This window comes from Egretta garzetta, unplaced genomic scaffold, assembly GCF_000687185.1.
Source record: "Egretta garzetta isolate BGI_Z169 unplaced genomic scaffold, ASM68718v1 scaffold539, whole genome shotgun sequence".
NCBI lineage: Eukaryota > Metazoa > Chordata > Aves > Pelecaniformes > Ardeidae > Egretta > Egretta garzetta.
This window is the reverse complement of record NW_009260760.1, coordinates 200281-223209: the sequence shown is the minus strand read 5'-3', so window position 1 is coordinate 223209 and position 22929 is coordinate 200281. Positions and strand designations below refer to the sequence as shown.

Here is a 22929-nt window from a genome sequence, read left to right as displayed (position 1 = left end):
GTTGGGTGGCTGTCCAAGCTCTCTCCAGAGCTGGTCTGGGTAGGCTGCGGTGCTGTGGGCAGTTGGAGAAGGACCTAAGCCGGGCTCCTGCAGTCTGTGGGGCTGCTTTTGTATGAGCCTAGCAGCCAGCACCATACAATGAAATGTCCCTGGCTCAGTGCAGGGTGTCCCTCCTCATTTTCTTTCTCTTACAGATTGAGACAAGGCGGTTTTTATGAGGAACCTGACTCCTGCTGTACAAAAGCCTTCATCTATCCCCTGGCCCTGGGGATACAATGCAAGGGCATATTTAAAACACGCTGTCCCTAAAGCTCCCCTTTATTCCTCTCCTATTGCACCCATGTTGGTGCTCAGGCCCACAGCTGTTCTCTTTTTCCTTTTACTTTCTTTTTTTCCCTGTTTTTTCTTCTGTTTTGTTTTTTTTTTTTCTTTAGCAGCTCAGTGCAATGGTGAGTTGCAGTAAGAGTTTCAGTTGTTCTGTTGGTTCCTGACATGTGCAATTACATTTGACCTTTTCATGCAGAGCATTATACTTGGCAACAAAGTGGATGCTAAATGTCTCCGATGCCTTGCTGTATTCTCTCCTTTATCGTCCAGCAAGGACAGCAACACTTTGGGCAAATCTCAAGTAAGGTATTTGTGCACTCCCTGTTAAATCTCAGGCCACTTCATAACACGCTACTAATCTCCAGTTACAACAAAGTTGGCTGACAGAGTTTATACAAGTCCAATATCTATAGAAGGGGTACTTCTGCTATAGGTTTTTTTTTGAAGTTTGGTTTTGTTTTGGTTTTTATTAAATAATCTGGGCTTTTTAGGGCAGAAAGGGTATTTTTTACTACTGCTAGGCCAAACATGCTCTGTTTAAATTTTGCAGTGATTCATTTGCTTAGTATATACTGACCCTTAGTGGTAAGCTGAGATTCGAATCGCATTGCCAAGTTTCTAAATTTTGCTTTTCTCTTTGGCCCAGCTGTTCAGAAAATGGCAGGAATATTTGCTGTGCATCAGGATAGTCTATCTCTGTAAGTAGCCCACATTGCCTTCAACAGACATAATAGGCACATTAAAATAATGATGACAGGTGTTATTGGCTCCTCTGAAGGGAGGTCTGTGGGAAGCAGGGGTGTCGAAAGGTTATTCCAAAATGCAAAACAAAAACGTTGGCATTGAGAAGCAATACTCTCCACATAATGAGAAACAAATAAGAACTCAGTATCTGGCACTAACGAACACCTCAAGCTAACTGTGGAACGAGTATTAATTAGGTTTCCAAAATAGCATCTTTCTGAAAAGCAGCTGAGGTGTAATATTGCTCTTTATTAATCAAAGCAATGGGACAATGTGAACTCTGCAAAAAATAAATGGTTTGCAGATGGCTGTGTGCATCTTTAATAAAGACAGAAGAACACAAGTTACAGCTTTAAATGCCAGAGAGCCTTTCTGCATCTTCTCCTTTTCAGAGAGCGATATTTGCAGTTTTCAAGGCAGTGAGGAAAGTGTGTTGGTTTCTTATTACATTTTCCCTGCAGCATAAATTCTGTTGATGTGCTTCCCTAATCATGCTAATTATACTGCCATATGTTGCTCTCATCTTTCTTTTTCTCTCCTAATGGGACATAGATTCTCTCTTTTGAATATGTCATTTGTTTATTACATTTATCAAGGGTTTTAACATTATATGGGACATTTAATTGCTTTTTTATACACTCAGCAGATTGAATATTAAAAACAGACATGAAGGTCAATTATAAATAATATTTAAATTACTCGTGCCATTTTTATTCTCTAATTTACTGGAAATATCAACTCTGTAGCCCTGCTCCTGTACCTACTATTTACTTGAGAAGACGCACGTGTCCTCCCTCAGAACTGCTCTGGCTGCAGTCATAGTTCTGCCTTACCCCAAACCACATTCTGACTCACAGAACGGGGTCTTCCTCGGACAGGAGGGCTAAAATAAAGATGCAGTGTGAATCGCATTGCAATGCCTGACACAAATATGCTGCCATTGATTCCAGTCGTCAACTGCTGGAGTAGCCCAAACAATAAAGGTGAATGTTAATTTCTGACTGGAAAGAAAACCACAGTTCTCTCTCAAAGGAGAGAGGTCTCAACAAAAAGGAAGCACAATTTCAATAAAAGAATTTCAGATGGCTTAAATGTAGGGAGTCATTAGACACCCAGAGTACCCTCCACAGTAGAAAACAGGCAGTAAAGCAGCTGAATACAGAGAAAGCAAGAGACAACCAATGGCTACCCAATTATCAAATTCATTTCTGGTATAATGACACTGGCTCCCTTGGCTGTCATGGTGAATTTGACCCTTTGGCACATCAAATTTGGATTAAGATAATCATATATGGCTTTATACAAATAAAAAGCAAATCCTTTCATGTTATTTCATGTTTGTTCATGGTACATCCCAACGTGTTACGCTAACAGAAGTCCTTGCAGGTTCTGAGGTGTGGCTTGTAAGTGCATCAGTATTAGGCCCTGTGTGACGATGAGATAGCTTTATAACTACAGTCCAAGCAAGAGTAAAAAAACAGCTATTCTGCTTAACCGTGTCCCAGCTGAAGGCCCAGGTTGTACCTACCATTTTGATTTTGACCGCTTTATTTATATATCATTTTATATTACTTCAGGTTTGTAATAATGATCTATACAGGATGTTACAAATGCATAAAACTCATCAGCTTCAAAGTTAAGTGTAATCTGTCAGAAAAGCATATTTGGTGAAGATATTATCTATCCAAGCTCAGCTAATGGGAAGTTCTCCAACAGTTCTCCACAAAAGTGCTGTAAGCAAAGGACTTGCCTAAGCACAAGGGAAGTATTTTGCAGCAAAGTTCAGCCCAAAACAGTTAAAATCACAGTTTTTATAAGAGATTGTTTCACATTTATAACTTTGTGGTTATGACTTGCTCCTTTGTTCCCATGAGACTACTACATTCACGGTTTGATAAAGCTTCTGAATGTTTATCCTGGGACATGGAAAAGGGGTCTCTGGAGACCCATTAAATAATTAAATGACTAGGAAAGTTAAGTTATCCCAGGAAATGGCCTAAATATTTGCATAGCTTGTTTGACAGAGGACACTTTCTTTTCCTCATAGTATTAAACACCATTTCCACTCATTTTTTCCGTACCAGTTGTCAAGGATATGATTTTTCAAAGAATGATTTAAAACTGGATGCACTCTCCTCTCAGAAAAATCTTTGTCTGCTAAACTACTGTAAATTTAAGTCTTTAAGTTGCTGTTGAAGAATGTTAGTTGTATTTACATTTTTCTCTTTCTCATGTAATAACTCTATAGGCTGTTAAAAATATACATTTTAGACACTTACCACTGGGGATCTTGATTTATTTGTCAATTTGAAGTTATTTGGGTCACAGCAGTGGCTGGTTTGACTTCTGGTGTCTGTACAACAGATGAAGATCCTTTGCACAGATAGCTGGGATAGCATCTGGGAAAAAGGAACTGCAAAGAATGTGATATAAAGTAGTTGTCTTGATTTATTTCCATCATGTACCTTGTTAGGATTTGTTACATGTCTAGGTCAATGGCATTCTTTCCACTGATTTCCAATTTGAGTAGGAAGGGGCCCTCTTTACTCCCTGCTCCACTGAACTCGGCTGACTAAATTTACACCATGCCATGGAGGTGCCTCTGAAAGTCGTACCCTTCCTGAAGAATTGTTGCTAACATGAACAGTCCAAGTGTATCCATCAATACCAACCCACGGTAAGAACTTTTGGGGGTGAAATGTTCTGTTGGTTATGGTTTTCTTGACGTGAGGGATATTTTAGCAGTAAAGTCTAAGAAGACAAGACTTGCTTAAAGAAATTGTTTTCTAGAGTGCTATGAAGATGCAAGTGAGCTTGTACGGCAAACCAGCACAGTTATGGAAAAAGCGTGGAGTCAGAAGCAGGTGAAAAGCTGGAAACAACTATTTGTGCTCCGTCACTTTTTAAAGACAACCATACACGAGTGAGCAAACATGCTTCAAGAACGCAAGTTTGTAACTAACACTCAGGAGCTTCACAATCCTTGCCCTCAAATCAAATTTATTTGGGAATATCATCATAGGAAATACAGACAAATACAGCAGAATAAAAACACACAGTTGTAGGTTGCCTTGTTGAAAATTAAATAAAAAAATACTGGCTAGATCATAACCCATAACAATATTACATAATATATCTGTCAAATATCTCAAGATAAAAATACAAAATAAAACTCTTGAGGGCTAATCTATAGCTACAGCTCCTCAGTGTGCTCAATGCAGGGGTACATGCCCATAATGCTGTGGGAGAGATGCATATACAAACACCATTTCTTATGGCCCCATGCAGTGTTTTGGTAGCGCAGCCTTACAGGTTTCAGAGAGAAACTATTGTTCAGGGAGAGGCCCTCTCAGGAAGCTGTCCTGCCCTCTGAACGTGAATTTCACCCAAGGTCAAAGCCTTAACTAACATGTCTTGGCTATATTGGTCTTCTCCACCAAAGAAAATTTCTCCTCATCCAAACAACACACTAAGCTTTGGGTCATGTCCAGGTAAAATCTTGCTAAGAATAAAGGAAGAAAGAAAGAGAATCAGCTGGCACTAAAGAAAAACTAAGGACTCTTCTTGTATTTCAGTAACATCTACCACAGTGATTAAAACTGAATACAAATGAGCAAATAGGATTATTCATACACAAATCACATTTCTATATTAATGAATGAGTTCTGCAGGCACTGGGTGCCTCCTGTCAGATCAGGAGCTCCTTTTAGCTTCTGCAGCGGGAGATCTTGATGCCAGGTATTATAATAACAGGACACTGAGAGCCCCACGGGATGCTCCAAGTACTCTGCGGAATCTGTTATAATTTCTGCTTGTATTTCCAGGAGAAAATGCTTGCAGAGTATATAAATCACAATGGGACAGAGACACAGAAAAAAAAAAGTCAAGTCCAACTATGGTAAAAGTCTGAAATTGAAAATACAATAAAAACATTGAATTGATTGCTCCAGACTTTCAGTCTCAAGGAACTATAAAATACAATGTTGAAGAACACTCTGTAACAAATAAATACCTAACTGGCCCAGTTCTTAAAGGTATCAGTCATCTTTTGTTCTTTTCAAATTTGGTAGGAACTGCAGATGTTCAACATATCTGAAATAAGGTCCCAAGTTCTCAGATCTTAAACAACATGATTTTCCGCTGCCACAGCATATGGCAATTTAAAATTAAAAAAATGTCTGACATGATCATTATGTTTCTATTCTTCTCATAATGACAATAAGAAACCATAAGATGGTTTACATTTTATTATAAAGGAAAAAAAAGAAAAGTGTCCAACATTCCCAAAAAGGATGCAAAGGTGCACGGAGCGGTCCAGGCTACTAATGGTTTGCTCAAACACTAGCAGAGAATATATAAATTCTTACCTCTTAGCAAAAAATATCGATTGCGTTATAACATATATGATACAATTTCATTCGTTAACATTTCATTCGTTAACTGCACTGTACAGAAATTTGTCCATGCTAAGTACAAGCCCTGGACCAGATACACAAAACAATTTAAATGCACTTTTTACATCCTATATGCACAAACATATCTTAAGTTAAAACTATGCACACTACTTATGCATAGCGTGTATATGGCTTACATATTCTATGACAGGAATTCCACCTTTTGGCATGCCCTTATCCCAGGGCTCGGAGCTCACACTGTTCCCAGCTCAATTTCAATTGCTCTGCTGTCAGAAAAGAGACAGTCAACAGGTATGGAGGTGCGAGGGTCCCTCGGTCTAGGGTGGTTGTTTTACAATTCCTTCTTCAGTCGGGACAAAGCGTGCCCTTGTTGAGCTTGAGCCTGATGCCTGCTGAGCTCTCGTTAGATCCCTGAAGCAGCAGATGAATAGCACATAGGTCTCAATCGTCCGTCGGCCTCTGCATAGAGGGGAGAGCCACCGCCCCCCGTGGCTGATTGTAAAGACTTTTTGGTCAGTGAGGTAATAACCACAGGGTCCAAAAAGGAGAACTGGAAGTGCAGTGGACCCAAGCCACCCGAGCGCCTACAAGGCGAAGGGGAGCGTGGAAGTTTCCTGGCAGGTTCCAGCAGAGGGAAATGAGGTTGGCTGCAGCTGTGTGGGACACCTGGGCAAGCCAGGAGGGGTCACCTGCAGCTCGAGGGAAGTGGAGATGAAAATGGAGTCTCTTCTGGGCACAGTTTGGGCTGGAGGGCTCCTTCTGAGGCTTCTTGCAGAGGTAACTGCCTGCGTGCTCCGTTTTCACTGCCTCTCAGAGAAAGATAGTCTGGTATTTTCTTTTAATGAAACAAATGCTAGCAAGGATTTGCTGGATCCATGTTGTCAGCCTTGCATTTGAGATAAACTGTGATATAAGGCCTCAGTGTCACCTTCCAGTTCTGTCTGAGAGGCAACACACTGTTTTGCTGAAGTAAAGGAATTTTCATGTATTCCTGCAGCTGCCTCTTCTGCCCTACAGAACTATAAGCACCAGCTTCGTAGTAGGGCTGACAGCGTTGCTGATGTCTTCCAAAATACTATAGGACTGAGAATGTTTTAATCTTTAATACTGGATGCTATTTAATTAATTTTAAAAAGATATTTTGAATACTGATTTGTTAAACACCAGTTCTCTCCATATGGCAGCCACCACAGTGGGGAAGAATCATCATTCACGCAGGCTGGTCAGAATAACTCTAGAACGTCCCTGTACAGTCTACATATTTTTATTTCCAGATATTTTAAGGAAGCTAACAAGTAGGACTTTAATGTTGCATGCAGCATGGTTGCATGAACAAGTATCCATAACAACATTTCATTTTGACTTTCCATTTCCATTGGACGCCAGTAGCAGTGACACATATCGGCAATCCAGTGCAGATGATAAATGTTGTGTTTCCACATTCTCATGGTTAACTGGAAATGTCTGGTGTCAGTGATGCAATAAAGCGAGGTCCAACTTTGGCTGAAAAAAGTATTTTGGCTAGTTTAAGAAAGCAGAATAGAAGAGGAAATAGCAACAACAAATACAACTGAAATCTTGCAAGTTGTTAAGTGCCTTGAGTTACCAGCTCAGGGGATTACGTTTTACACTTTTGATCATTATGTCCAATCACTCTCCACAGAAACAGGATGATCCAAGAACAAGTTGACAGATAACAGCCTCTGAGAGCACGGGGTAGGAACAGCAAGAGTTGTTCATTTCTCCTGCAACAGAGGTCAAGTGAAAATTCCTAAGCAATAGATTTTTAATACGATTACTTCCAGTATTTGATATACTTGAATTGAGGATGGTTTATTGCATGATCATTTAGTCTGACATTAAGGATTTGGAGATGTAAAAGTATGGGTTTTCCCTTCTTTACACTGAATGGCTTTTAAGGGGACATAGAAAGTGGGGTGCACCATATCCCCATTTAAAAATTTTGTAATAAAACCACAACTGGAATAGAACAAAGAGGCTAATAACAGCAATAAGTGAGTCTTTATGGTATGAAGCTCTCTCCCCATTATAAGAAAGAAATGAAAAAATTACCTGTCGCGCCTGAAATGTCAGAAGCTTTTAAGAAATGGCAAATCTAGTTCTGTATCAGTGCTTCTTTCTGCTCAGTGGCTTTTACTATATCTTCTGACTTCTTACAGTGTTTAGGCTCACCTGGAAGATAAAAAAAATGTGATTGGGAACCTGAGTGAGGAAGTTAACCAAGCGAAGAGCATCTGCACAGCCCAAGACAGACAGGAACTTTTCCCCCCTGACTTTTTTAAGGTTAAAATGAGGCTTCAGGCACCGCTTTCTTTAATTGCTTTCTCACCAGACTAAGCACAGGATTGAATTAACTGATTATTCACAAGGCAAAAGATAGAATGAAAGCAATAGGTGACATCATGAAACAAAAATATGAAGACATTTACATGAGTAAGTGTTGCTAAAGTGGGTTTGGTTTTGGTTTATTTTATCTTCCAACTTACTGAAAGTCAAAATTCACCCTCTGCAGTGAAGTGCTGTTTAAATCCTCTTCAATGTAGGCTTTCAAATTGGGAGTAAGTAAGTTTCTCTCAGATAATGAAAGATGCCAGTGTCAAGTTCTAAGAATTCAATTAATTCAATCAGATAGTAGAAATGACACCAAGTGACACAAGCAGCTTTCGAACTAAGTGGTACAACTTAAATTTCAAACCTCCAATCATAATATTAAGCTGCTGCTTAAACTATTCCTTCAGCAATTTTGAATGAGTACAGCTGACAAAATTAGAAACTGAGGTAGTAGGCATGGGGAGAATGTAGAAATCTTACAGTGCTGTTTACTAACTAGGTAGTAACTTCTCAGTTTTAACCAGCTGATTGAGTGATCCCACCAGTGATTAATAACGCTGAACTGAAAATGTGAAAAAGGAAAACCACAGAAGACTCAAAGCAGACAAGATGTGCTGGGAGAAGCATAAAAGTTATAAAAACAAAAATACAGTCAGGAGAAAAACAAAGGTACAAGCAGCTGAAAGGGAAAGCAGATGATGTGTGACCTGAAAGGAAATTTGAAAGACAGCGAGTCGAAGTTGAAGAAGAGGCTCTCAGTTTAGAAAAGAGAAAGGGAAGAGAGGAAAAGGAGCTCATGAGAATGAGGAAATTATTAGCTATAAATTCACCATGGCATTACTGTAAACAGGTGAGAATTGCTACTGATTTTACACTTGTTTCATTGCCATGAATGGTGGCAAGAATGAGCGGTGCCCAGTCTGTAATGCGGCCACCAGCAGATGGGCCATATTCCCCCAAGCAGCACTTTTCCCCACCCCCTTATTTTACATAAATTTAGTGTGGTTGGAATATAGACAAATTCTTCAAACGTTTTTTGAAGTCTTGAGATTGAACTAACATGAATTAGAACAAGAATTTCTCCAGCTCTTTCAGCCTGCAGTTGTTATTGGAGAGATTTAGCAAAACTTTGATTATTATCCGTAAAAACAAAAAAAGGGGGCGAGGAGGGGTATGAAAGTAAAATCTATTGATCTAAATATTTAAATTTTATACTTGACATAGAGTGGTTAGTAGAGTTTTAGGAGTGGGATAGGAGTGGTTTGTGGAGGTCTTTAAGCAAAAACTTTGTATGTTTTCATAAAAACTAAACATTAACTTCTAAACCATACATAACTTTCTTCCTTTCAATACATCAGGGTTTTCTTTATGTGGTAAACTCCGCCTTATGAATGGTTGCTAATGGCTGTTATCTTACAATCCCTATCGCTTTTATAAACACATTGTTTGTTCTTTTACTATAGCATAACCTTCCCTCCACCCTCATCCCACGCACGAGCACGGATCCCTTCCCTTAGTGCCAGGACCCTGATTTACTGCCACTCTGTTCAGCCACACAGCGTGCACAAGACGCGCTACCGAGCCAGGCACCGCAGCGACCCGCGCCCGCTTTGCGAGGGTGCAAAGGCTTCCATGCTTGGCTGAGCACCACGGGGCCACCGCGGCACTGAACGGTCACTGGCATTCGCATGGCACGGATGCTTCTTTAATGCCACTTGCGTTACCTTAAATCAGACTGGCAAGTAGTTGATGTGGATCTGCCTGCCGCTATTTAACCTGGTTATCCTCCAGAGGCTCTCAGTTACTGACTGCTGGTGATGCTGAAAGCTTTGTATAACTCGATCTGACGGGGTAAGTCCTCTACTGTCATAGAGCGAAGTTACTGATAAGCTGTTTTATCACAGATTTATTATCTCCTTTACATTTTGATATTAAGGATTAATGTGGCTATCATCATGAGTGAAAAGTTAAAAGTGTGCCAATTAGCATTTATAAATCATTGAAACATGGAGTTGTTTAATTAAACATAAGCAGTTTTTAAAATTAATGTTCTAATTAATAAATCACTCAGGAGAAAAGGAAAATCATCACTTAAAAAAAAATCAGCCTATAATAGTTCCACTTAACCTTGTAACATTCAATTAAATGAAAGTGAGATGATGGAAAGGACACAGGTATCATGGCGAAAAACGACATTCGGTTACAAACCGGAGTTCTTGTAATAGCGACCCTCCGGTTGTCCCTCCGCACTGACCATGACACAGGGCACAGCTACTCCTGTTAATGAAACGCGATAGACTACAAGAACTACACCTAGAAAGAGATGTGATACAAAGAGGAGGAAACGGTCCCTTTTTACTTTTTTTTTAATGGGGAACCCTTTCATCATAGCACATCCAAACATTCAGTGGCAGTTCCCAAGAATGCAGGCAGATCATCCTCCCCTGCCTTCCCCAGCTCTGTTATAATTCAATTGCTTACTCACAGAAAACTGAAGAGAGTTTTCTGCTTTTTATAAAGACAGAATAGTGACAGCTAACATACAAAATTTCAATCTGAATAACTATGCTACATTTCCTCTTACTTTCTATCTCATTCTCCCAGCCCCAGCGCCTGTGGGTGCTTACTTCTCCACCCCGGGAGGCAAGCGCTCTGGACATCGCTCTAGCCTTCTACCCCCATCCTCAGTACAGAAAGTACAGAGGTAGAAAAATCTGGCATGGAGAGTGCTAACAATGTCCTGATAGATATATAGTGCTTCTTAGAATACTCAAATAACTCTAATTTGGGAAGCAGGGAAAAAATGTAAGGTCATGCGTATGCTACCTTCTGCATGCTTGAAGTGAAATTCCACTGAAAGTATCTGCCCTTGGTTATAAGAGTCCTGTCTGGATCCGCTGGCCACCAACAGAGGTGCAAAAGTGAAAAGTGGGGATGCTACCCGTGCTGTACCTCCCTTATGTGCTGAGTGCTACGGCATCGTACACAACACACTCACTCCTGACCGTCTCAAACATCGCTTATACACAGAAAAAGGGTGGGGGGGAGAAGTAAGAAAACAGAGACGGCTGTGCCATTTGAAATTCTGAGGCTTCTACACGCCGCAGCAATGAAAACTCTTGCAAAAGCACAAATATTAAGTATCTACATTTTGACAACAATGACGGTTTAATGCAATCACCTCCATTTAGAATGATATTAAATCATTTCACCACTGTGAAAGAGAAATGTGAAACACTTTAGCCTGAGTTTTCCCTTTGGTATCGAATATTGCAGACTATTCCAATACTAAATGCCTGCATTGTCTTTCTTTTCAGTTATCTTTAACACGGTGGCACAATCTCTGCAGAGGTACTTAAAGCTGCTGCTGAAACCCAATATTAATGAATTTTGTCTCAAAGAGCCAGGACCTGAGTCTCACCATGTGTTTGTAGAAAGTCTGCTGCCCCAGCCCCTGCGTGTTACAGTGATGTAAATACCTGCAGTATACATTTTTAATTGGCAGGCACAGAAAAAGCCCACCATATATGTCATTTATTTATATCATCTATGACATAGTTGAGAAATTAATATTAGGTCTCCTCTGCAGTTTATTAGAAGCATGAAGTTCCATGAAAGGGTCAGTGCTGACTTAAAAGATTATATTGTTTAAATATTATGTAGACAGATTTCTCACTACATAGTAACATGGCTGGTCTGTCCTTAGGAAAGAAAGTTTTAAGAATACGATGACATAGTCCCTCTGTAAATCATTTCAAAAGACCATAAAATATTCGAAGTATTTTTCTATGACATTTAAATATTGGGAAAATAGGGAAAACGAGAGAATGAAATGTTATTAAATTTAAAGTAAAAATCAAACTATTTAATGACATAAAATCAGAACATAAATGATATCGTGACTGACCAATAAACCCCTACAATGGAAAAGGCTCAATGGCAATGGGCAAGGGGGATGTGCCCATCAAGCTCAGGGGCTAATGCAAGGGGTGACTGCCCAGAGCTGTTGCAAAGCAAGCTGACATCTCAGCATGAAGGGGAGCAGAGACTGGCCTTTGGATCAGACAAGCGCTTATGTCAGTTGAGCAGATCCACTGACTGTACCACACTGGAAGGGATCAACTGGTGGCGTAGATGTTTGTCCCTGAGTTCATTAGAAGAGTGTGACTGTCCCCCTGAATTAGCCAGGCCAACGTGGAGGGAGTGAATACGAGGCTCAGCCCAATACAAAGTATAAAAACTAAACAACTACCAAAAGAATTTTGAGGAGAGCAATGGGCTTGAGCTGGCTTCAACCCATGTATGCCTTACTGGTGACACACAGTGTCGTGACAGTCAGCATATTCTAGAGACTGGTAATGGGGCTCACATCGGCACTGCCATCGAGCTGTGCATTGCAATTGCTGTTTTGCTACGTGTAACTTAAATTTGTAGTGTGCTTTCAGTATGTTTTGTATCACTCTGCTATGATCAGAAATTCCATGTAACTTCAACTATCTTCAGATACATAGATCTGATATTAAACATTACATCCTTCTCACACAGAATATCTAAAAGAACGTTTGTAGTGTGCTTTCAGTATGTTTTGTATCACTGCTATAATCAGAAATTCCATGTAACTTCAACTAACTTCAAATACGTAGATCTGATATTAAACATTACATCCTTCACACACAGAATATCTAAAAGAACCTGGTCAGAGACTATTGGACTCTGAGTTAATATGCTACAGAAACTGGACAAAACACTCACCAAGCTCTCCATTTACCTGGGTATTTATCTACACTGGAAAATGAACACAAATAATCACTGAGCAGATGAATGAGAGTGAATTCAATACACCAAGTGAACAGAAGTTTCACATAAAATGACAACTAAAAATGCCTATAAATATCAGCTGCCTTTAAAAATAACACTTAACCAATATCCTTATTCTATGCATAGTATCACCCTACCAAAAATTTGTGATAGTGTAGATCAGAAATCCAGCTTCATCTTGTGATTTTCTGACTTGAGGAACTATGAATTACTTATAAGGGGATCCATGAAAGGTTCATGAGACTAAAAGAAATGCAAACTGACTTTCTGTAGGCTCAAGTTGGCTGACCAGGGAAAATTTTAAGGATTCACAGGTCTAAATAGGTGAAAAGTTGCTATTCTAGAATGCAAGATCCAAAGAATTGGGAAAGCATAAATTCTCTGAATTTCCCACGACAACAGCATTTTGGCAATATCGTTTCCTGTGACAATATAATTTCCCATAACAACACCAAGAATTAATGACTGCATTTGTTCACAAACTGTATTAGATGAACAGTTTTCAAACTAATTTGAAGACCTGTTCAGAACAGAATTTTACAATGGCTGAGCATGCATTCGGTCAATGGTGTGAGCAGAAGCCTCTACTTTTTACACACTCTCACCAGCAGGAAAAGGCACAGCTTGTGGTAAAGCAGGGTTTGGAGAAAAATCCTTTCAGTTCCGTTTCATTTCCAGAGAAAGATCTTTAGACAGCAGTTTGAGATTTCCAGGCATAGATGTTTAGTTTCAGTAGGGAAACCTACATTTCTATACCAAAGCTTTCCATAGCAATCAGCAGCAACTGAGACGTGTGCTGCAAAACCTACAACAGCTCAGATGTAAGTTGGGGGATCCCAGTAAGGGAGTATTGGCTCATGGCTCAGCCTCTGCAGTTGCCTTAAAAATAATCTTCTGCATCTCTTACTGTGTGATTAATCCCTTGATGCAGGTATTTCTCCTGCTCTATCGCCTGTTTTTCCATGACTTGTTATCAGTCCATGTTTTAAGTGCCACTGCCTCTTCAGTGATGCAAGAGCTGAGCAATGTCCTCATATGAGCTCTGGCTTTTAGTTCAAGACCTTACCAATACTACTTATTTCCACAAAATAATTCAATCAATCTCTTATTTCTATTTCATTATTTATCTGAACTCATTTGAATATTGCCATCTCTAGTGAAGGAACATCCTTGGACTGGTGGAATTCATGTTACTAAACCTTTTTTACCATCTTCAAGAAAAAAAATAGCTTCCAGATCATTCCAACCTTTGGAAATACACTATTACAAACTCAATCACTTCTTACCCTTTACCATCAGTTTTGCAGTTTGAAGTGTTAAAGCACAAGGCATTCTGTAGAAAATTCCCTGCCTTAGAAAATGGATGAGATTAGCTTTTTCTAAAATAAGGTATCGTTGTTCTCATAGGAAAGGTGGGAGGTAAAGAATGACAAGGCAACAAAGCGCACTAACTGCATGCTGAGTTACTGCCTTCTGCATAGTTTGGAAGATGAAAGATACAGCTTTTCCTACTGTGTTCCTCATCCAGAAGATGGGAAACTTTTCTAAGGCACTTAAATTTCAGGCTGGGCTTGAATACAAAAATTGGTGCAAAAAATATGTCAAAAGACAAAAATGTCAATTATTAGACAACTTCAAATGCTGTGCAATTAATTTTAGTGTAAATATTTTGATTTAGGACCCTAAAATAACCATCTGTTATTTCAAATAATGGAAAAATCCTGTCAACAATAAAAACATGGAACGCTGGAATAGGGAACTCCAGAGTAAGTAGGAGTTCTCCATAAAAAGCATTTTTGAGAAATATGCCAAGCCATATACTTATGTCTAAGCTAAGCCGTATAAGCACTTCAGTGTTGCTGCTCAGACAATGCCATACTTCTGGCACATTATTGCAAGGTTCACTGTCATAAAAGCATTAATGAGTTCAGCATTTTAATTAGAAGTGAGGAAAAGAAGTGTCATTATATGCCTTGATTATTCTTATTACCCTAATACCTCAAAGCTTATTCTAACAAAAAGTAGATTCAGAAAATAAAATAAAAATGCAGTGTATTTCTCTTACTTTGATGACTAGTCCTATTGCTTAGGCATCTTGCCCTTGATACTGTCTCACAGTCACCAGACACTAAATCATAGTCAGCTTGCGCTAAAATACTTACATTCTAAAAAAACATTCTGACATCATAGGGATTTTCTGGCTGCTCTGCTTGTCCTGCAAACTACAGTCAGGAGACTGATGTTTCTGATTAAGAGGATGACACAGTCCCATGTGTACTACAGTTAGCAAATTCCATCTACTTAAAGTTTACTCTAAAATTCACATTACATCTAGTACAAAAAATGTAGTTTACAAAATAATAATGATATGAGGTGCCTAAACTAAGGAGATTTTAATCTTAATTAAAAGCATTTTAATAGGATAAGAATAATTACCAATTTGAAGAGAAAAAGTTAAGGTAGTTCTGTTTTGAAAGTTTACCTCATTCTCCAATAACAAACTGCTATTTAATCGCAAATATGCATCTTTAAATTACTTTAAAATCATTCTTCCCGTTCAACTATAGGTCTTGGTATTTTACATAAAAAATTTTCTATTAGATACCAAATAGCTAATATCAAGAAGATGACATTTGTTTACATCAAACAGCTTTTATTTGATGGTTTTAGGATGCTACTGTTTCTACACGTGCCTGAAGAAACTGTCTTATGCTGGTGGTTTGTACAACACCTTATTTTGATATTTTTACATTACTGTTGAGGTTTGATAGGGAGATACCAGACACTGCTGCAGCTTCACCCTGGACAGCTTCATTAGATTGACTGGTGCTCTGTGATGAAGCATTACCATTCAGTGGGTCTGTATTCTGTGTTTCTTGCTGGGCATCGGTGGGATCTTTCTGGTTCAGATCAGAGTTAGTGCATTTTTCTGAGTTGGGTTCATCACTCAGAGGAGTGTCGAAAGAGACTACTTGTAGGACGATGGATCTGGGAGGACAGGTTGTACCATCGCTTCCCTGACTACTCTCATTTTGTATCCTTGTTGTCTCTTCCTGTAACTGTGCATCTGTGGAATTTCTGCTTTGGTCTTTTTCCTGTTCACCAACATTTTTCACAAGTTCTTCTACAAAGAGGGAACAAAATATGTGAATTAGATAAGAAGGATATGCCACAATTGTTTGATTTCAGAGTAGCAACTGATAGAGCTGCACATGGGAACATCCTGAACATTGACTTTCTGCATGAGGACATGTGCACTGGTGTGTTTAATATGGGTTGGATTCCGCTCCTGATTATATTCTTGCAACTGAACCATAGTCGTCCGCTTTCTGGTTTGATCTCTAATTTGTACCTCTTTTTTTTGGCCACAGTACAGAGCAAGGAGCATCATCAGACACACCATAAGCCAAAGGATGGGAGCAGGAGGACCCCATGCTGTAGGCACGTCCCCCAGCAGTGGTGTTTACCATCACAGAACTAGGAGGAGCAGAGCACATCAGTTCTGCAACAGAGAAAGGGCATGGAGGGGAGCACCTTGCTGGGGATGGGGGAGGCATCAGAACTGAAGGGAAGCTCTGAAGGAAGCTGGCCCATCAGCCTGGAAAAGTCCAACATGTCAGCTAATACAGAGCTTCAGCTGCAACAAGTTATAGAGGGTTACATGCGTGCAATCCATTACTGCTGCCGTTATAGCTACTGGCACATACAGGATGGGAAGGAAAAAATACGGGGGAAAACGTGCTTCAGGGGACAGCAGCTTCAGGAGAAAATAATGTTTGTGGAAGGCACTATTGCTTGCTCTACTGGGGAGACTTGGAGAACAGTACAAGTGAAATGACCGAGAGTAAAAGGAGACAGAACAGAGCAGCATGGAGAGGTGGTACCAGGAGGAACTAGAAGATGAAGAAAACAGAGAATGGAAAACTTGTGATGGAGGGTGAAAAGTCTGATAAAAAGTAACTGTACCATCTTCCGTGAGGGCCTGTTCTCTTGCTATTAGAATCTCTGTTTTGTAAATTCAGATTTTAGAATCTGTATACTAATATAGAAGATAGATAAAAACCACTATCAATTTAAAAAGTGAAAGCATTGCAGTTTTAACAACACCTCCACAAAATATCTGTATGCTATTGCATAACATTTCTAACTTGGCTGTGTGCACTGTATTAGGGAAGTAAGCCAAGCACTGAGATATTTATTCACCTGGCAGCTCCCAGAAACTCTGGTTGTGAGTGACCAGTCCAAATCCAGACCAAAAATTATTGCATATGACAACTGAAAGGTAGCCCAGTCTCTAATCACATTTCTACCACAGTCAGCATTTGGCATCTTTGCCACCTCACTTTTCTGAATCCAAAGAAAGTTCCCCCTGAAGTACAATTTGACCTGTGCAATGGGATGGAAAGGAACACCTCCAAACCTGAACTGATGTGCAGAAGCATGGAATAGTTAATTATTTCCTTCTTTTGTCAGTTCTTATACTTTCTGTCATACTTTTTAAAAAAACCAAGAACTTTCAAACTTGAGCAATTTCTAAATTGTTAAGCCAGGGTTTTTACAAACTTTAGAGAACTGCTTGTTTTGGACTCCAAATCTTCTGAAACTTGGACAGGTCCTCTTTTCTACAGACTTCAATGCAGCTCTTAAAAAGAAGTGGTTGAGCTAAAGACAGTAAGAAATATGTATATGCAACTTGAGGCAAATCTGATGCTCAATCCAGCTATGTTAATTAAAGCATCTGTCACTCATGGTGTAATCTACCTACCTAAGGCTTTTGTCCCAATAAACTGATTTATGTGCCATATTTGCCTCCAGATGGCAGAGCTACAAGCGTTTTTCCTTAACTTTATTAAAAAGCCAAGGAAATTCCAAGATAAAATATTTCAGATGCTGTTCAGATACATCTGTAAGTTGACGATAGCAAAGCTGAACTATAATCACACATAAAACTGTAATATTAACTTAGCTCACGCTACAAAAGGTGGCTTTTTTAACCTGAAAGCTGGTAAGAATAGGCAGTATTTTTCTTACAGAATGTTTTTTTAGGACAATGCTAACCAGAATTCAGATTTGTCTTGGTGTAACCGGGTGGCTGACCACTTTATTCTCATGTAAGAAGTCTCAGTATATTTATATAGGCAAAGCCCACTATTCTTTTTTAGTACATAGAGCTGTGAATATCTAAACTTAAAATTGCTTTCCTTCACTCTCTAACAAACTTAAATGGGCAAATGAAGATTAAGTTTAATCAGAACAATGCTGATGGCCTGTTCTTAACTTTTGTCATGCTGGTCTCTTCTTTCTATGACTGCCCTTGAGATGATCTCAAGCATGACTGTTTAAGGATATCTAAAACAGAGCCAAACTCTATCTCAGGCCTATGCACATCTGATGGATGTAGCTTTGAAATGGAGTAGCTCTGTACCAAGTTACACCTGATAACATCCTACTTAAATGTCATACCTATTGCATTTAAACTGGTGTGATACTATTTATTCCAGAAGTCAGTAGAAAAGAATATGTGAGAAAAATCTGATCTTTCCTAAGTATGAAAAATACTGTGGAATTTTAAAATCTCTGGAGTTAAAACTATTGCTAAACATTATTCTTTTTATGCAGATAATGATATATGTGATTACTATTACATGGTGATAAAATTTCAAAGTCACTCTCAGTTAAATAAGCTTGAAGAAAAATATCATGTCCACTTAGGAGGACTTTGTTCAGGGCAACCAGGAGGAGTGTCTGGTAGTTGTGACTGAGACTGAGAAGCCTCATATACAAAGTCCTTTCTGATGATATCACAACTTTCATGAAGACTCCCCATCCTTTTTCTTGGTATTAAGTCTCTCATCTGCTGGAAGTCTGAGTCTTATGTTCTGACTTGCTTTACTCCACTCAGCTTCAATCCCTATGAAATCCACTTCCCAAAAGATGAAAAACACTGGATACTTATGGTGCGTCAGCCACTTATGGAATATGCTATACATGCTGGAAAAAATCAGATTTCTGCTTTCCATAACAGCTAATAATTATACTCTATATTATATAGGAGCTTTTTATTGTATATCATAATTGGCATTTTCTCTCATTTCTGCTGTCCTATCGCTCTGATGAAACAGAAATATTTAGTAGTCTTTAAAAGAAGCTGAGACTAGGACAGTGACCGAATAACTAAAATTCAAGCAAGGCACTGCTAAGTTAATACCACTACTGTAAGAGAAGCAGAGCTGGCATCATATTTGATCCCCAGTGCCGGACAGTAACAATTGTAATGAATTCTGCAGCAGAGCCTCTGCCTCCATCCATCCATGAACGGCCAGGGCCCTCCAAGAGCAGTAGGCAAGGCTGCCACCCCTCACCCCGCACTGGGCTGCTAGGAAGAGCAAGTTCCTCCTCCCCTGTGGGCACACGTGGCTGTGGCCAGCTGGAGATGGACACGGGGTATCTTAAATGAACAGCATAACTTGGCATTTGCAACATTGGCAATATTTAATAAGAGCAAATAGATGAATAAGATTAATAAGATTAAACAACCCTCTTGGCCCTTTAGAAAACTCCCCTCTTTTTTTGGGGGGAGGAAGTCAGTTAGGCAGTGAACAGCTTAAGGATTATCATATCCATTCAGATAAAGGCAGACAGAAATGTGTTGTGCAGTGCAGTGAACTCAGGGTATGTGTTATTGTTGTTACTGGTTTTGCTCTCACTGTTTTAACTCAGTAAAAGTGCCTGGAGCCAGGCCTGTTTACATATTTTCAACTGTTTGGTATTGTTTTCTTTACAAGAACCCAAGTGTTATTCAGCAAAATTTGTGTGAGTTCATCTGTAAAACAAATGGCTTCTCCTAAGTGGTCTGTTAGGGGTGGCTTGATCTTATCCCTCTCTTCTGTACTTCTGTGTCATTTCTGAACTCCTGCCTTAAATCACTGTCCTTCACGAGAATCAACAATGGCATTTGATACATAAACAGGGTAAAAATGGTGCCTGTCTTCCTTTGTGTTTAGGCTGGGCTCTTGGCAAAATAATTGTAACGCATTGTTTTGTTTGGAAAACTGGCAGGAGTCATAAGGCAACAGCCAAATTTCAGAATAGTTGAAAAATTCTGGTACTTAGTAATTCTACACCTACAGAAAATTTGTTAACTAGTGAAGGCGACTTCTTTCCTCTTCCCTCTTCACCAGATACTAATCTTCTTTCATTAAGTCACCTTTTTTTTTGGCTTAATAAGTCTCTGAAAATTGAAGCAAGTTCGTTCTTTTTTTTTTTTATTGTTTGCTGGCGTGAATGGGAGCGCTGAATTCCTGTCAGCCCAACGAAGGACTAAACTGTCCACGAAACACTAAAATTGTCACACAGCTCAATTTCTAGCACCATGCTGTAGGACGCTGTGGTCTCTGAAGTATCGCTGCTCTGCTGCTGCAGAAGCTCTGGTGAGTCTGCATTATCAACTACAACACGGATTTCCGCCATCTCAGCTACATTACTGCCTGTGTTTGCAGCAACACTTTCAGGACATGGTCTGCTAAGTGGTGAGGAAGCTTTCTCTTCTGTACATGTCCATCGACTTTCTTTTCCTGGTCTTTCTGTAATAGGAAACAGAGCATTCAACTACTATAATCTGCACAGCACAGGGCTTATAAAATACCTTTCTGTCTCCAGAAACTGCACCGCTTGAGCATGTACTGACCTAACAAGAGTGAAGAGGAAAAACATGAAAGTCATATGTAAGGAGAACACCTTGAATCAGCAACTGCCACAGGGCTAAACCCCAGTAAAGCAAATGTCTGCTGAATCACATTGCTATTTTCATTGGCTGTGTTGAAAATAAGCTACAATAACTTACCCTTACAGAAAGACATAATGACACCCAAGTATTAAGAATTAGCAAGCTACAGAATTAGAGAGGAAAGCTGTTCATCTTCACTAAGAATTAAACTATTTGAGGAATCTCTAATGAAGAATGCTGCTGCATTTTATGGTGTCTCTGCATGTATTACCACAAACTTGGATTTCTAGGCTTGTCTGCCTTCCTTTTTACTGGAAAACAAAATTCCAGAAAGCAGTGACAAAAGACCAAAACCGGGACAATATGGGAAGGAACTGCACCCTTCTGGAAGCCATGTTCTTACATCATCCACTTTAAAGAGAAGAGGAAGAGACCAGCAATAAGCATCAAAACTTTGCAGAAAATGAGAAGACTTATCTTGATGCCTCTGGGACTCCCAAGTAAATTTAAAGACATGTCCAAGGGTTCCCAAACAACTGTGATTTTTCCCAACCAACCTGTCATTTTCAAACCCAAGAATACATTGCAGTAACCCACAGAGTTATTTAGAGACGGATTTCTTCCACTTTCAACTCCTCTCACAAATTTAATCACAGATATAGGAGTATATAAAACCACTACAAAGCATGTAATCCTGTGGCACTTGATGTCACAGCATTACATCATATAGAGAAAGTAGCAAAGGCTTTATTAGCTATCAAAACATTTTACTAAAACATTTGGTTAATAATAATTTGTGAGTTTATGTTTTCCTAGGGTGGCTACCTCTACCTTCTACTTCACTTTTGCCGTAAGCACAGGGGCTTGAATGCTGGGGCTTTTGGGACAGGGGAAGGGAGGGACATGCTGCTCTGAGCCTACCAGAGGGAAAAGGTGCTTTAAGTCATGTAGTTTGTCATGTGCAGAGGCAGGCCAGCTCTCCAGTTCATACTCCAGGGGGATATACAACAGGTTCCGATATCAGGTTCAGATATCATTCCTTAGTCTGTGATTTACCAGGTATTGTTGATACAAAATGTTTCTCGCTACTCTTAGCTCAACCCATTCATTGCACTTCCTCAGACCATGGTGAAAAATTCTCCATTACCCACTGTTCTGATACTTCTCTGGATTAGCTCAAAAACTGCTTATGACCTAAACGTTTTAGCACTGCAATTAAAATCACTGTCACTGGTCCTAGACTGGAGTCCTTTAGCCCCCTGAATTTGTTTTTCTCTAACAGATTAAACCAGTCCCCCCCCCCCCCCGCCCTTCCTAGCGGCTGCTAAATCACATTAACATGCTATCAGATCATCACTCTTAGATTTTCCCATTTCAGCAGCTGTTACTGTCTTATTAGTGAGTCTGCAGAGAAAATCTTTCAGACAAAATGGAACCGAACCCTGTGGTTATTGTGACTGGAAGTATGCAGGACTGAAAGTGCCCGAGGGGGGCCTGCAGGTACCATGCAGAGGTCTTTCAGAAGAGACATTTGTTATTCAAAGTTGCTGCCCATGGAAAAAAAAAAAAAAAAAGCTCATCTCTACTCCAAAGATGTAATAGTTGTCATTTTTTCATACTTTTACTATCAAAATTAGGCACAGGACAGCGCAGGCGCCTCGTTCAGTCTCACATATTTCTCATCTTGCCCCAATGCGGTCAGTCGCCCCGGGCGTACACTTTCGGGCCATGCAGCACAGCGCACTGCCAAAAGGTGTTGAGGACGAGGTTTGCCACTGATCACTTTCCACACAGATAAGGCAACCTGTGGTCAGGTCCTGTAACAGTTAGTTCTTCCGAAGAGTTACATACGCATAGAAGGGGAACAACAAGCAGCACTGGAGATGAAGAACGTTAGTGTGCTTCAGCAATGGGTCCATTGGACTGGCAGCTGGACCCATGGGCTATATGCTGCATTCCCTCATGTGATTATATGACCTGCGGTGAGCGTCCTAAGCTGTCCATACCTCTTTTTGCTCAACTATAAAGTGAAGATAATGATACTTATTTATCCCTGTAACTTTATTTACAATGACGTCTACTGAACAGGTGGTAAGCATGATTTACTAGTCCATACTCTTTTACTTTGTTAAGAGTACCTGAGCTTGCCAACCACTGACCGACTAGATTAGTAAATCTTTATAACATTTTTATAGAACAAAATAAGAATGAAGGACTAAACGTTGCAAGCATAAGGAACAAACACTGTATTTTTTAAATTGTGTGACAACTCTAACATAAACTGCATCATGAAGTCTCTTACATGACATTTAAATCTTTCCCAACACGTTGTGTGTTTCTTACAGCTTTCTCAGTAGGTCAGTAACTTCCAGACCTTAAAATCCATTTAGCAAACATTTTCTCTAATGAAACAACCTCTCAGGCTCATCTGAGCGTCTTTACTGGCTATTTGCTACAACTACCACAATTACAAATAGCAGCAGCCATCACTACTATGTGTTGAAAAAAGCACAGGATGGAATGGTCTCTTTATCACTGTGTTGAGTT

General features: G+C 39.6%; 1 protein-coding gene across 1 annotated transcript in view; it reads right to left on the bottom strand.

Annotated features, from left to right (window-relative positions):
* Positions 1-7602: 7602 nt before the first annotated feature.
* Positions 7603-22929, bottom strand: part of PDE1A (phosphodiesterase 1A) — a 160762-nt gene continuing 145435 nt past the window's right edge. Inside the window, exons 14-15 of the mRNA XM_035901434.1 lie at positions 15505-15780; positions 7603-7679 (exon numbers count right to left, since the gene is read on the bottom strand). Coding sequence (XP_035757327.1) covers positions 7603-7679; positions 15505-15780 — 353 coding nt within the window. The remainder of the gene's footprint in view (positions 7680-15504; positions 15781-22929) is intronic.